A 12,644-nucleotide genomic window follows, 5' to 3' on the forward strand; every position below is an offset into this window, starting at 1 on the left:
CATATAGGCAATATCCAGCTGCCCAAGCCAAACCTAGGCATTATCCTTAATTCTCACTCCTTCATCTCTCACAACAAATAAAACAACAAGTCCTATCAATTCTTCCTCCTCATTCCCTCCATTTCCCTAATTCAAGCCACCATCATCTTTCACCTGAAGTACTATTTTATTTTCCTATGCAGTTCTCTATGGCCATTTTGACTGGGTTGCTGAACAACTTTTTACATAAGAAATTTGAACTTATTACTACCCGCTTAAAATCCTACAGTCTCCTCTGCCTTCAGAAGAAAAGTACACAGTCCATAACACGATTTACAAAAACTCACTTCTCTAATTTTTTCTTTTCTTCTTTTTAACCCTTCACCCCACCCTTCACTTCTAAGAGCCAGCACTAGAATTCTCTCAATTTCTTCACCATACTTCCTTTCATATCTCTCTACATGCTATTCAGAAGTCACTTCAAAGGGTAGCTGGAAGAGCTAACCCAAAATTACCTCAAAGAAATAATTTCAGTTACAACTTGCTTACTACACATTACTCCACCACTTTTCAAGGAGACTGCAACTCCCACCCATATAAAGAAACTGTGAAGCTTTGGCTGATGTCACCTCTGTAGTCTGCACCATAACCACAAGCCCCATTCCCTCTTAGTTATGGCCCATTCACTTGTATAACTTCTAATTATCTTTCAAGTCACAACTAAAATATCATCTTTGAGCCCCCAGAGCAAATCAGGGACCCCCGAGGCAAACTATAATTTTCTCTATTGCAGCCCTTATTCTACTATATTATAATTGCCTATTTACTTGCTTGTGCCCCCCAAAAGTCTTTAAGTTCCCTAAAGAGTTAGATCATGGGCTGTTCAACACTGAATCTCCTCTATCTGGTATAGAACCTAGATGTAATAGATATTCAGTAAACAGTTATCAAATAAATTAATAGAATACAAATTTATAAAAAGAACTAAAGCTAAAGAGATACTATAGAATTAAATGCCAAATACTTAAATGACATTTTACATTTAAAAGAACCATCAATGTTAAGTCAGTATCGGAAAATATATTACAAATATCTTGCTTTATGCTTGACATTTTCTTGAAAATTATGCTAAACTTAATTTTTGCAAACTTAGTCACATGATAAAGTACTAGGGGAGCTCACTTACTTATATGGACTTTCTTCATAAACTGGAAAAAAAAAAACTCCAAACAGATTTCTCTTTTCTGTATGAGCTTATATTTTCATGTGATTTTCTAGTTTTCCTTAAAACAGAAGCCTTATAATTTTAAAAACAGTATTTCAATACATACTCTATATCTCCTCCAAAATGACTTATTTAATGTAAACCATAACAATAACTGCTTAACAAGTTTTCTTTTTATTAAAATCCTTTAGTTCTCTAGACAACCTATAAATTCAGGTATATAGAAACACTCAATGTAGGCACTATATTGTGATATAAAGAATTTCTCTCCAAAGAATGATTATTTGTTAGAATTCATGGACTACAATAAAGTTATAAATTTTATAGTTTGTCTAGAGAGATGGTAATCCAGTTATGTTTAGTAGTAGTTAACCTAAACAATTCTTTATTCACATAACAAAAAACTTAATATGTGAAACAATCATGCTATATAAGCCAAGAAGATCAAACAAAACTAAACACCATTATATTTTCCATCATGAGAAATACGGGTTTGATCCCCATTTAAACAGATTCATTTGTGAGGTATGATCCAAAAAACTACTTTATTCTTTCTTGTGGCTCAATTTTTAAATACTTGGACCATCCATTTGGATTCAGCCTACTAACAAAGGTTGCCTTTGCCTTTGTTTTTCCCAGTTCGTTCAAACAGCCCAAACTTTCTTTCCCTTGGCATTGAATTTCTACTCTCCTCCAATATGCCTCAAATTCTTAATTTTGGCAAGATTAGAAGAAAAATCTTCAAATGTGAATTTCAGTTACATATATACACACACACACAGAGTATTGAATAGCTGTCATCATTTGGCAATGTGCCAGTAATGGGGAACCCAATCACTGCCCTAGAGGAAATCTATAATCTCTATCCCATCAACATTCACCAGAAAGACCCAAAGGACATATAAACATTAACCACATATACACTGAGGTAGTTACATAATATATCAACAAAGGACAAACTATGTTTTGCAGGGTAATGAGTGAAGAGGGAATATTGGAGTTATATGTTGAGATAAAGTAGTTAGGATTTCTGAGACTAAATGTTAGAACTGGGCTGGGACAGTGGCAGAGCACTTGCCTAACATGTGTGAGGCACTGGGTTCTATCCTTAGCACCGCAATAAAAACTAAACAAATAAAGGCATGCTGTCCATCTACAACTACTAAAAACAAAACTATTAAAAATTTTTAATAAAAATAAATATTAGAACCTGTTTCAGTAGAAGGAAAAAATTTTCAGCACCTGACAAAAAGGGCAGAGTAAGTTGCAGCTATATAAATTTGTACTTCAAAATCACTGCAACAGATCATGGTATGAACATTGTCCTAGAATAAGACAAGGTAATAAAGTCATGTGGACAAAGAACAAAAATCTTGATCCTAAACCAGAGTCAATGCAAAGTCATTTAAAACTGGTTCTCAGCTACCTTAAATATGACCCAGAAATTCTACTCCCAAGAGAACTGAAAACATATGTCCAAATAACAATCCAAACATGAATGTTCATAATAACATGATTTCTAACAGCCAAAAAGTAGAAACAACCCAAATGTCCAATGATGACTGGATGAACAAAATATGATATCCACACAATACAATATATTCAGCCATAAAAAGGTATGGAATACTGGTACATGTACTATAAGTATGACCCTTGAAAACACTGTACTAAGTAAAAGACAACAGACACAAAAGGCCACATATTACAAGATTCCAATAATATGAAATGTCCAGAATAGGCAGATCCACAGTCAGAAAGGAGTAGTTGTCAATGGCTACAAAGAAGGGGAAATATGGAGAATAGGTGACCACTAAGGGGTATAGGGTTTTTTTTTTTCTGTAATAATGAAAATATGTGGAACTAGTGTTGATGGCTACACAGACTTATAAATATACTAAAAACCAACAAATCAAACACTTTAAAAGGGTAAATTTTATAGTGTGTAACTTACATTTCAATTTTATTTATTTATTTTTGGATGCCAGGGATTGAATTCAGGGTTACTCGACCACTGACCCACATCCCCAGTCCTATTCTGTATTTTATTTATAGACAGGATCTGAGGGTTGCTTAGCACTTCACTTTTGCTGAGGCTGGCTTTGAACTTGTGATCCTCCTGCCTCAGCCTCCTGAGCCACTGGGATTACAGGTGTGTGCCACATACTCAGTCTAAATTTTTAAAAGGGAATTTTCAGCATACTTTCTGCTTTGACACATCTGAAGGACATGACAATGTCATTTGTAAAAGCAGCTTACTACAGCAGGGACTATTGGGGGGGGGGGGCTGTTGATAATAACTGTAGTAAAGAATATTGAGGTTCATTCATAATGCCAGACTCTTCAAGTATTAAGGTCAAAATAACAGGCGAAAGCCACCTTTTAGTGATAAGATAAAGACCTGCCTTAAGGTGACAAAAGGTATGTACAGACAAAGATATCATAGTAATTTTGAAGTAACAAAGAGATGACCAAGGCCTACCTAAGCTGGTGTGAAGTAAAGGATTTACAAATTGTTCTGAAGGAGCAAAGGACAGTAGGATATTCATTCTCTAGCAGCAGCTAAGAACAGAAAAAAGAGTAAAGCAATAATAAGTACTGGATTCAATAAAGGCACACTACAAGAAAGATGACACAAGCCACAAAGAATAATAGATATTTATCAACATTGATTTGGATATAATGTATCACATTTCAAATGTTTGTAAATCAGAATTCTGAATTAATTTGCCCAGAGAATGTTCCACAAGTTTACAAATGGCCTATAATAATTTATAATTTGTCATTATTTCTATTTTCTTAAGTGAAATCCAGTATACCAAAAGCTCTGCACCTACCTCCTACCTCTCTGCATAACACAGCTCCAACAAAAGTAATATAATTAAATTACTTTAATTAAACTCAAACTGGGAAAGAACTTCTTACCCCTTTCAATCTGTTTCCACTACCACTTCAGCAATGTAGAAAATTCCAGCTCCTGACTCTTCCTGGAAATGAGGCCAAAGCAGAATCATTTGCCATCCAGAGTCACAAGCAAAATGAAGTTCTTCCATGGCAGTTTCACACATGAAAGGAATTCTTAACTCAGTCACTTCAGCTTATAGTGTGTGTGGCCAACATTCTTGTGATGGAAAACTGTCACACTCACTCGCACCCACCCACACACACAACTAAGGTGTTCAGTGTATGCTGAAAAGTGTGTCCCTGCTGTTAAAAAACAGACTTCACCATGGTCAGTGGGTGCAAAGGAACATTTGTAGTATATGCAAACAACACTACACACATAAGTGTTCAAAGAATATTGTCAAGGGAAAATAAATGGAGAAGAAAGATATAAGAAGAAAAAAAATCAAATTCAATAATTCACTGAGGTCTGCAGGAAACACAATTTAAAAATCCCTCTTCCTGAAATGAATTACAGTAGATGGGGTAGAGAGAGAAGATGGGAGGGGAGGGGAGGGGGGACAGTAGGGGATAGGAAAGGTAGCAGAATACAACAATTACTATTAGGGCATTATGTAAAATTGTGGATGTGTAACCGACGTGATTCTGCAATCTGCATTTGGGATAAAATTGGGGGTTCACAACCCACTTCAATCTAATGTATGAAATATGATATGTCAAGAGCTTTGTAATGTTGTGAACAACCAATAAAAAAAAAAAAAAGAAAAAAAAATCCCTCTTCCTATTCCTCTGGGGATAACCTTTCTGATGAGATCTTCCCCTGCATCTTCTAAGATCTAATCAAACGCTGTCACCTTGGAGAGGCTTTTCCCAACAACCCTAAGCAGTCAGAGGCTTCCTCTGTGTTCCAATAATATCTTGTATTAATTACCATAATATGCATCAAATTGCTATAGTTTTATTTACAAGTTTGTTTCTTCAGTAGAAATTCTTCAAAAAATAATGGAATATTTTTATCTTTGCCTTCCTAAAACTTTGCACAGTGTTTGGCACAGAAAAGGGTCCAACAAATAGTGAATTTATTCCAATGTTGGAATATTAGTGAATTTATTAGTGAGTTTATTCCAATGTTGGAAGACATAGTAATTAATATAACTCACATGAACAAATCCCAAATGAATTAATTTGCCAGTCTTACTACTAAAAAAATGGGACCTAATCATGAGACCCCCAAAATGGCCTAAACAGTAGATCTCAAGGCACTGAATATCTAAGGAAGATAAATTCAACTGCAAGTAGATAAGAAGTACACAGTTAATACTCTGCTTGGCCCTTTCTTAGGTGGTTATAATGAGTTCTCCTTATTTGACATATAAATTTTCCAGTGATGAAAAGAAACTTATTACATATTGTCTTTGGCATTTCTGATACCTAAGAAATATTTAAATAAAAATGAACTAATTAGATACAGGGTTCAGCAATATTCAGAGGGGAAGGGAAAAGGGTCAAAGAGTAATGACTTGTTTCTATTAGATCCCTTTGGGGACAAAAGACTCTAATCAAGTTCTGGGTGGTTTTGTTTTGTTTTATGACAGGGCCTCAACTCATGATCCTCGCTCCTCAGCCTCCCAAGTACCTGGGACTACCAGCATGTGACACTGAGCCAGCTCTGAGTTCTGATTATAGTTAAAAAATTACAGCCACATCAATGTTTAGAGCAGCACAATTCACAATAGCTAAATTGTGGAACCAACCCAGATGCCCTTCAATAGATGAATGGATAAAAAAAAATGTGGCATATATACACAATGGAATATTACTCAGCAATAAAAGAGAATAAAATCATGGCATTTGCAGGTAAATGAATGGAGTTAGAGAAGATAATGCTAAGTGAAGTTAGCCAATCCCAAAAAACCAAATGCCGAATGTTTTCTTTGAAATAAGGAGGCTGATTCATAGTGGGGTAGGGAGAGGGAGAATGGGAGGAATAGATGAACTCTAGATAGGACAGAGGAGTTGGAGGGGAACGGAGGGGGCACGGGGTTATTAATGATGGTGAAATGTGAGGATCATTATTATCCAAAGTACAGGTTATGAAGATACAAACTGGTGTGAATATACTTTCTATACAACCAGAGATATGAAAAATTGTGCTCTATATGTGTAATAAGAATTGCAATGCATTCCGCTGTCGTATATAAATTTTAAAAAAAGACTAGAACTAGAGATTAATATGGTTCTCTTATTTTCTAGGGAAATAAATTTAAAATAAGATCACTTTTACTGGGCTCAAATAACAGTTTTGATGTTATTTTTCTTGCAAAAAATAAAAACAAGTCTTCTTAAAAAAGAAAACTTAATTCAAACTTTGAGGCCAGCCTCGCAAGTTAGTTAGACCTCCACTCAAAATAAGAAAGAAAAAAAACTGGGATGTAACTCAGTGAGTGGTAAAGTGACCCTGGGTTCAATCCTCAATATTAAAAAAAAAAAAAAGGGGGGGGGGGCTGAGGATGTGGCTCAAGCGGTAGCACGATCGCCTGGCGTGCATGCAGCCCGGGTTCGATCCTCAGCACCACATACAAACAAAGATGTTGTGTCCGCCGATAACTGAAAAATAAATATTAAAAAATTTAAAAAAAAACAACCTTTTAATGAATTAAAGCTCCAATACAGATTTAATCAGAAGAGTCCCTATACTGGCCACCAAAGGAATGGTAAACAGTGGAAGCAAACATTAGCCCAATGTCAAGATAGCATAAGTCAAGTTTAAAAAAAAAAAAAATTGAAGCTCTCTACCTTTACAATTAAGGAAACCAAGGTCTGTAAAGGCAAATGATTTGCCCAAAGTCATACTGCAAGCAAGAGACAGTCTTGACTCATACTCAGGTCTCCAGGATCCCTAATTTAGAGCTCTTTAAACTCTTTAAAGAGCTTTCATATCCTAACACAACTTTCATTAGACTTTGGTATGTGTGTGTACGCACGCACACACATACATATGCATACATATTCATGTATATCAATATAGAGAGAGAGAGATACACAAGTATGTGTGTATGGATATACATATAGACACAACCATATAAAAGTTTGGTAGCGCCTGAAAAAACTATGTAGGGCTGATTAGAAATGTACCCAAAAAGTACACTGATTTATTGAAAAAAAAAAAAAAAAAAAAACAGTTCCATGGTAAGGCATTCATGTTTCCTGAATGACCCAAGAGAAATCAAACTCCACATCTATGTACATTTACTTATTAATTATATGAAGTTTAGTGCTTAAGAGTATGGGCTACAGAGTTAAAGATTTATTGGTAATCCCCTAATCCTAGCTGTCATGTATACAACTGTATACAATTAGCCTTCACCCATGGGGCAAATCTGATTAACTTTCTAAGCCTCAGTTTCCTCACCTGTAAAGTTGAAAAATAAATTTTCTTGTGAGGATTAAATCGATAATAAGCATAAAGTTCTTCACCCAGTTACATATTGTTTAATTACTCAATAATTCAGCTATTATTATCATCACTGCCAACTAATCTCTTGAGTTTTCTAAAAATGCCCCCAAGAAAGTTTTCTGTGTATTTCCCTCTCTCTCACACACACAGTCCCAATTATATAAATCTGTTCTTCTGAACACAGATTATAACAAATTAAGAATACTTTTGCTTTTCTATTTGGAGATAAAATTCATTCCAAATTTGTTTTTTAAATTCTATTAATGTCTAGTGCATATACTTGAGGGACTAGAACTTAAAAACAAATTTTCTTCTTACACTTTACTGTTCTTTCACATAAAAAAGTTTGGTTGTTTAAATACTACAAAGAGGATACAACTGACTTAAAAAGAAAATGAACACCCTGCTTCCCAGTGAATCCCCTTTCAGTGTTTAGACATAAAGGACATTCTCTCATGTATGGTGATATGAGAACAATTGCTTCAAAATGTATTGTACACTTATTTCAACTTTTAAAATTGGAAATTAACACAATTATAAAAGGCCCTTTTTTACTGCATAGAATCCTGCTTCAAATAAAGTATTTCCCCTTCCCTACATTCCTTAAGGTGCTGATTTTATCCTAAGTGTGGTATCCTAGAGAGTAGTATTACCAATTCATTAAATCCAATAAACACCTTTCAAACTATTTTATTTCCTAAAACTTAATAATTTAAGAAGCTAATTCCTCTGGTCTAAATTTTTTTACCAATTAACCATGCTCATTAAATAACTAAAAAGATACATTTGCACAAATCAATTTAATAGTCAAATATATCTCAACAAAATTTATTTACAGGATCTCATTTTATTGTAAATCCCACAATTCTCTTCGAAGGTGTTACTGACCAAATTCCTAGAGTACTGCGTAATTTCAGTAGTAGAACATATAATTTAATGTAAAAGTAAGTCAATACTAAAACCATTATTTAATAATCTTATTACAAAAGATTAAACTGCCACAAATTTTATTTTACCAGGACTAAAATGCATTAAATTACATTTCCCTGACGTAAGATCAAAAGAACCTCATAAATACAATGCAGTATTTTACCACAGTGAGGTTATAAAAAAGAAGCCAAACCGAAAAATACTCCCTCTGGAAAACAAAAACTGTTTTAAGTAATTTGAAAACTCTCTTGATATTTGATCCTTTACCAAAAAAAGTTCATCATAAACAGAATAATTAAAGGTTGCCGGAAAACAAATCCAAAGGATTACAAACAAAAAGTTCCTTTTATTTTACAAAATGCCATGATACTTTGCAGTCATCACAAAGGACTAAGAAATATATACTATGCCTTCAGCTATTTTTAAATTGTACAATTCTTCTCACATTATTAAAAGTCTAAATTAAAATTTGACCATCAAAATATAAAATGTGTTTAAAAGTATCTCCTGCCAATACATAATATAACAGATTTTAAATAAAACATAGAATCAAAGTTAAAACAAACTTGCATATTATTACCTTAAATTGGTAATTTATGAAAACAGGGGTATTAAACTGGCTTCTTTTACAGAGATTAAAAATAATTTAAAGTCACTAAAATTTTATAATAAAAGAGAACAGATTGGTAAATGCACTATAAGATCTAATCTCACAGGATTGGAGATGTTATGAATATGCCCGAAATTACATAATATTGGGGGACAGAGAGATGGTTTAAGTCTTTTGAAACACATTATATAGTAAGTTAAAAAGGACACTTTTAAAATGCATGTCATTACCAAGTAAAACTTCAATGAGAAATCTAATTAGACAACAACAGATTCAGCAGTATCTCTAGACACTGATATCTCAAATGTCACTAGACTATCCATTCTGCTAAATAGTACTTTTAAATACATGTGGCACCCAGAGTATCAAGTTTTCAAATCTCTACCTTTTGCCCATATCTGTATCCCTTAACTGTTGCATAAAAGAAATACAGTCCAAATTAATTAGAGCTACCTTCTCTTGGAGTCCATTTTAAATTATTTGAGTAAGGTATTTCAGTATATCTAAGAAAAAATGCTGAATAAAACATACACTTGCCTTTCCAATATCCAGAATACTAAAGTATTTACAAATATGGCCTTTCCCCCTGAGGGAATTTCAGCTTTATGAATGGTTTCATTTTTTGGTGCTAATGTAGTTCTGAACATACCCTATCTCATTTGTTTAAAAAAAAAATTTAAACATCAAATGGCAGCTAAACAAATTAATGGTGATGTTCAAGTAAAACTACTTTGTAATAAAATCTAAAGATTATACAATAAGCTTTGACATTTGCAATTATCTTTCCACAATTTTCTAGTATAAAAAGCAACAGACACAACATCCATTTTACATGAGGAAAACAAGGAGTTAATAAAATATATTTTCTCCCCAACTAAGAATTGCCTTCTCTTTTGTCAATATTACAATACATTCATCTACTGACAAAGGAAAAATGAACACTTCATTTGTCTGCTAAGAAACTAAATTGGAAGCATTACCAGTGATAGATTTAATTGAGTTATTTCTAGAGAAGAATATTTAAAGAAAAGAGATTAATATTTAAAGTTCATTGCCAGCTGCTAAATTTGGGGCAAACAGCATGAATAAGGTAGCCCCTATTTGTTACTTGCCTTTTTCCCCACCACCCACCCTGCACCAAACCCCCATTGTTCTATGTAAAAACTCACAGCTAATGGTATCTAAATAGCAACTGCTACGTTTATGTTGCAGATGATCACTATGAGGAACTCTCCAGAAACACATTTACTTGCTGCCTTCTTTTCCCCCGATAAAATACAAATTTGATAATAAATTGATCACAAACTGGTGATGGGGGGGGGGGGGGTGGATCACAGCTTCTCTTCCAGGCTGATGGATGTCACTCCAGAGGTAGGTGAGGAAATCCCCAAAAGGTTACCATAGAAATCGACCAGGGCGAGGGTTGTATTTAAGTTTGTATTTTAAAATAAATTAAAAAGAAAGAAATTCAGCACTGAAATCCTGGAAAAGTAGAAACCCATGAGGTGGAGGCTCCTTTTCCCTGTTGCTACCACTGTGGAACACAGACGCAGCATGAAGGATTTCTTACGGGTTTGGATCCCTTGGACACCACTTCCTCCCCAAACCTCAAACCTCGCTGGCGGGGACAGAAGAGAGCGTCGAGGAAGTAGGAACCCGGCACCCCGTTGGCCCCTCTCCCTCCGAGGAACCTGCCTCGGCCTGCGGGAGCGCCGCCCAGCGCCGACACCCGCACAGACACAAACACTCACCCATCTTTCCTCTTGGCTTTGTAGACGTGACCATAAGTGCCTCGGCCAACTTTGCAGCCCTCGTATTCAAACAGGTCCTCGACCCGCTCCCGCTCGCTGCTCAGCTTCACTTTAAAGTCATAGTCCATTGTCACAGCCTCAGAGGCCGGGGAGCTGGGTCGGGGGGCCGGGGGTTCGGGGTGGGGACCGGGGAAGCACGGGCAGCCGCAGCCCCCGGGAACCCGCCCGCTCTACACCCGCCGGCCGCAGCACCAGCCCGACTGATGCAGCAAGAGCAGGAGGCCCCGAGAGAGCGCCAGGGACATCCAGGGGAGCAGCGGGGCAGAGGCCGGCCAGGGAAGGACGGAAAGGCTCCCCCTGCGCGAAGGAGAGCCAAGGGACGAGAGCTGGGGGTGGGGAGCGGGTGTCTCTGCCCTTGTCCCCTCGGGCTCCCAGGGCGCCGGCACCCCTGCTCTTTCCGGCCGCGCGTCCTGCTCCCACTGCGGTGGAGCGGCGGAGCGGCCACGGAGGGCTCTCTTCCTCTCACACACGCACTCACTCTTCACCCTCTCACACACACGCGCGCTCACACTCACTCACTCACTCACTCTCCCATACACTCAAACAGAAAGGCAGCACCGCACAACAGCCGGTACCTCCTCACAGAGGAGGAGGGAGGGCACTCGCGCAACACGGCCGCGGCTGTCGCAAAAACGTCGCGAAGCCTCGGACTGCCTCAGGCCCTCCCTCCAGCGGACTCCCGGGACGGCTGGCAGTCCCAGCTGGCGCCCGCACCCCAAGGGCCGCGTGGAGGGAGCGGGAGAGCCACTGCCCAAGGCTGCCGCCAAACGCACCACGTGGATCCGCCCCATCGGTAGCCGGACCGCTGACTACAATACCCAGAATGCATCGGCTACCGCCGTGGCCTCCCCTTCTACGACTCCGCCCCTCACGGTGACAGTCTGGAGCTTTGCATGATGGGATTGGTAGTCCGAGTTTCGACGAGTTTCAGTCACTTGGGGGAATACTTTTCCCCCCACCTTCCCACGGAGGTATCTCTCAAGTCTGGTTTGTGCTGTAAACTTGACCAAAAAGAGTCACCTGTGGGGCAGACTAGTTTATATTAGAATCACATTTTGTGCCACTTCCGAACTCCAGATTTTTAAAGAGGGCATTATCGTTATCCAAAAAAACCTGAGTGTTTGTAAACCGCTAAAGGGCTCGCGGACTACAAATTGGACACCCTTGGCGGTCACGATCTGTTAAGGACTGCACGATGAAATCAAGATACTGAGGCCAGTTAAAATGAATCCATGACGAATGTCCGGGCTACTCCTAAAGATTATTACCTTCGTGCTTCCCATCCACGTAGAGGGGACATTTTGGGGGGGAACTGCGTGCTGCACTTATATTAACATCATCAATTTCAGCTATGATTACAGTAATGGATCTAAATCCTTGGAAGTTGGTTTGCTAATAATTTTGAGATACCAAAGATGTCTGCTGGAGCCATTCCAATATCTTGATAATACGCCTTTATTTTCTTTTACTCCTCTCTTTTTCACGCCTATTTTTAATTTTTGGTTTCCACGTGTTAGCATTTCCACTGAAGTCCCTCACACCCCAAAGAGAATATGATCTTTCTCCCTTTAAAATTCCCTTAACACTTTTCCCCACCACTACCACCTTTCCCGTGGTACTCATGAAATTCTGTTTTGTCTTTTTATTTTCTCTTCCTTGCTAAATTATAAATTCCTATAAGGAGTCATGTTTGCGTCTTCCATAACATCTGGTGTAACGCCTACGTTATGG

At 37.5% G+C, this 12,644-nt stretch overlaps 1 protein-coding gene across 5 annotated transcripts in view; it reads right to left on the reverse strand.

Annotated features, from left to right (window-relative positions):
• Positions 1 to 10,986, reverse strand: part of CDK8 (cyclin dependent kinase 8) — a 106,980-nt gene extending 95,994 nt beyond the window's left edge. For 3 of the 5 annotated variants that reach the window (XM_081307320.1, XM_081307319.1, XM_081307318.1), the window contains exon 1: positions 10,854 to 10,985. In XM_081307320.1, coding sequence (XP_081163446.1) covers positions 10,854 to 10,981 — 128 coding nt within the window. In that variant the 5' untranslated portion in view covers positions 10,982 to 10,985. Of the gene's footprint in view, positions 1 to 3,683; positions 3,764 to 4,126; positions 4,189 to 10,853 lie in introns of all 5 variants that reach the window. The other 2 variants (XM_081307321.1, XM_081307322.1) reach the window with 2 other exon arrangements.
• Positions 10,987 to 12,644: the final 1,658 nt, after the last annotated feature.

Source organism: Spermophilus citellus (assembly GCF_964194105.1).
Source record: "Spermophilus citellus genome assembly, chromosome: 1".
NCBI lineage: Eukaryota > Metazoa > Chordata > Mammalia > Rodentia > Sciuridae > Spermophilus > Spermophilus citellus.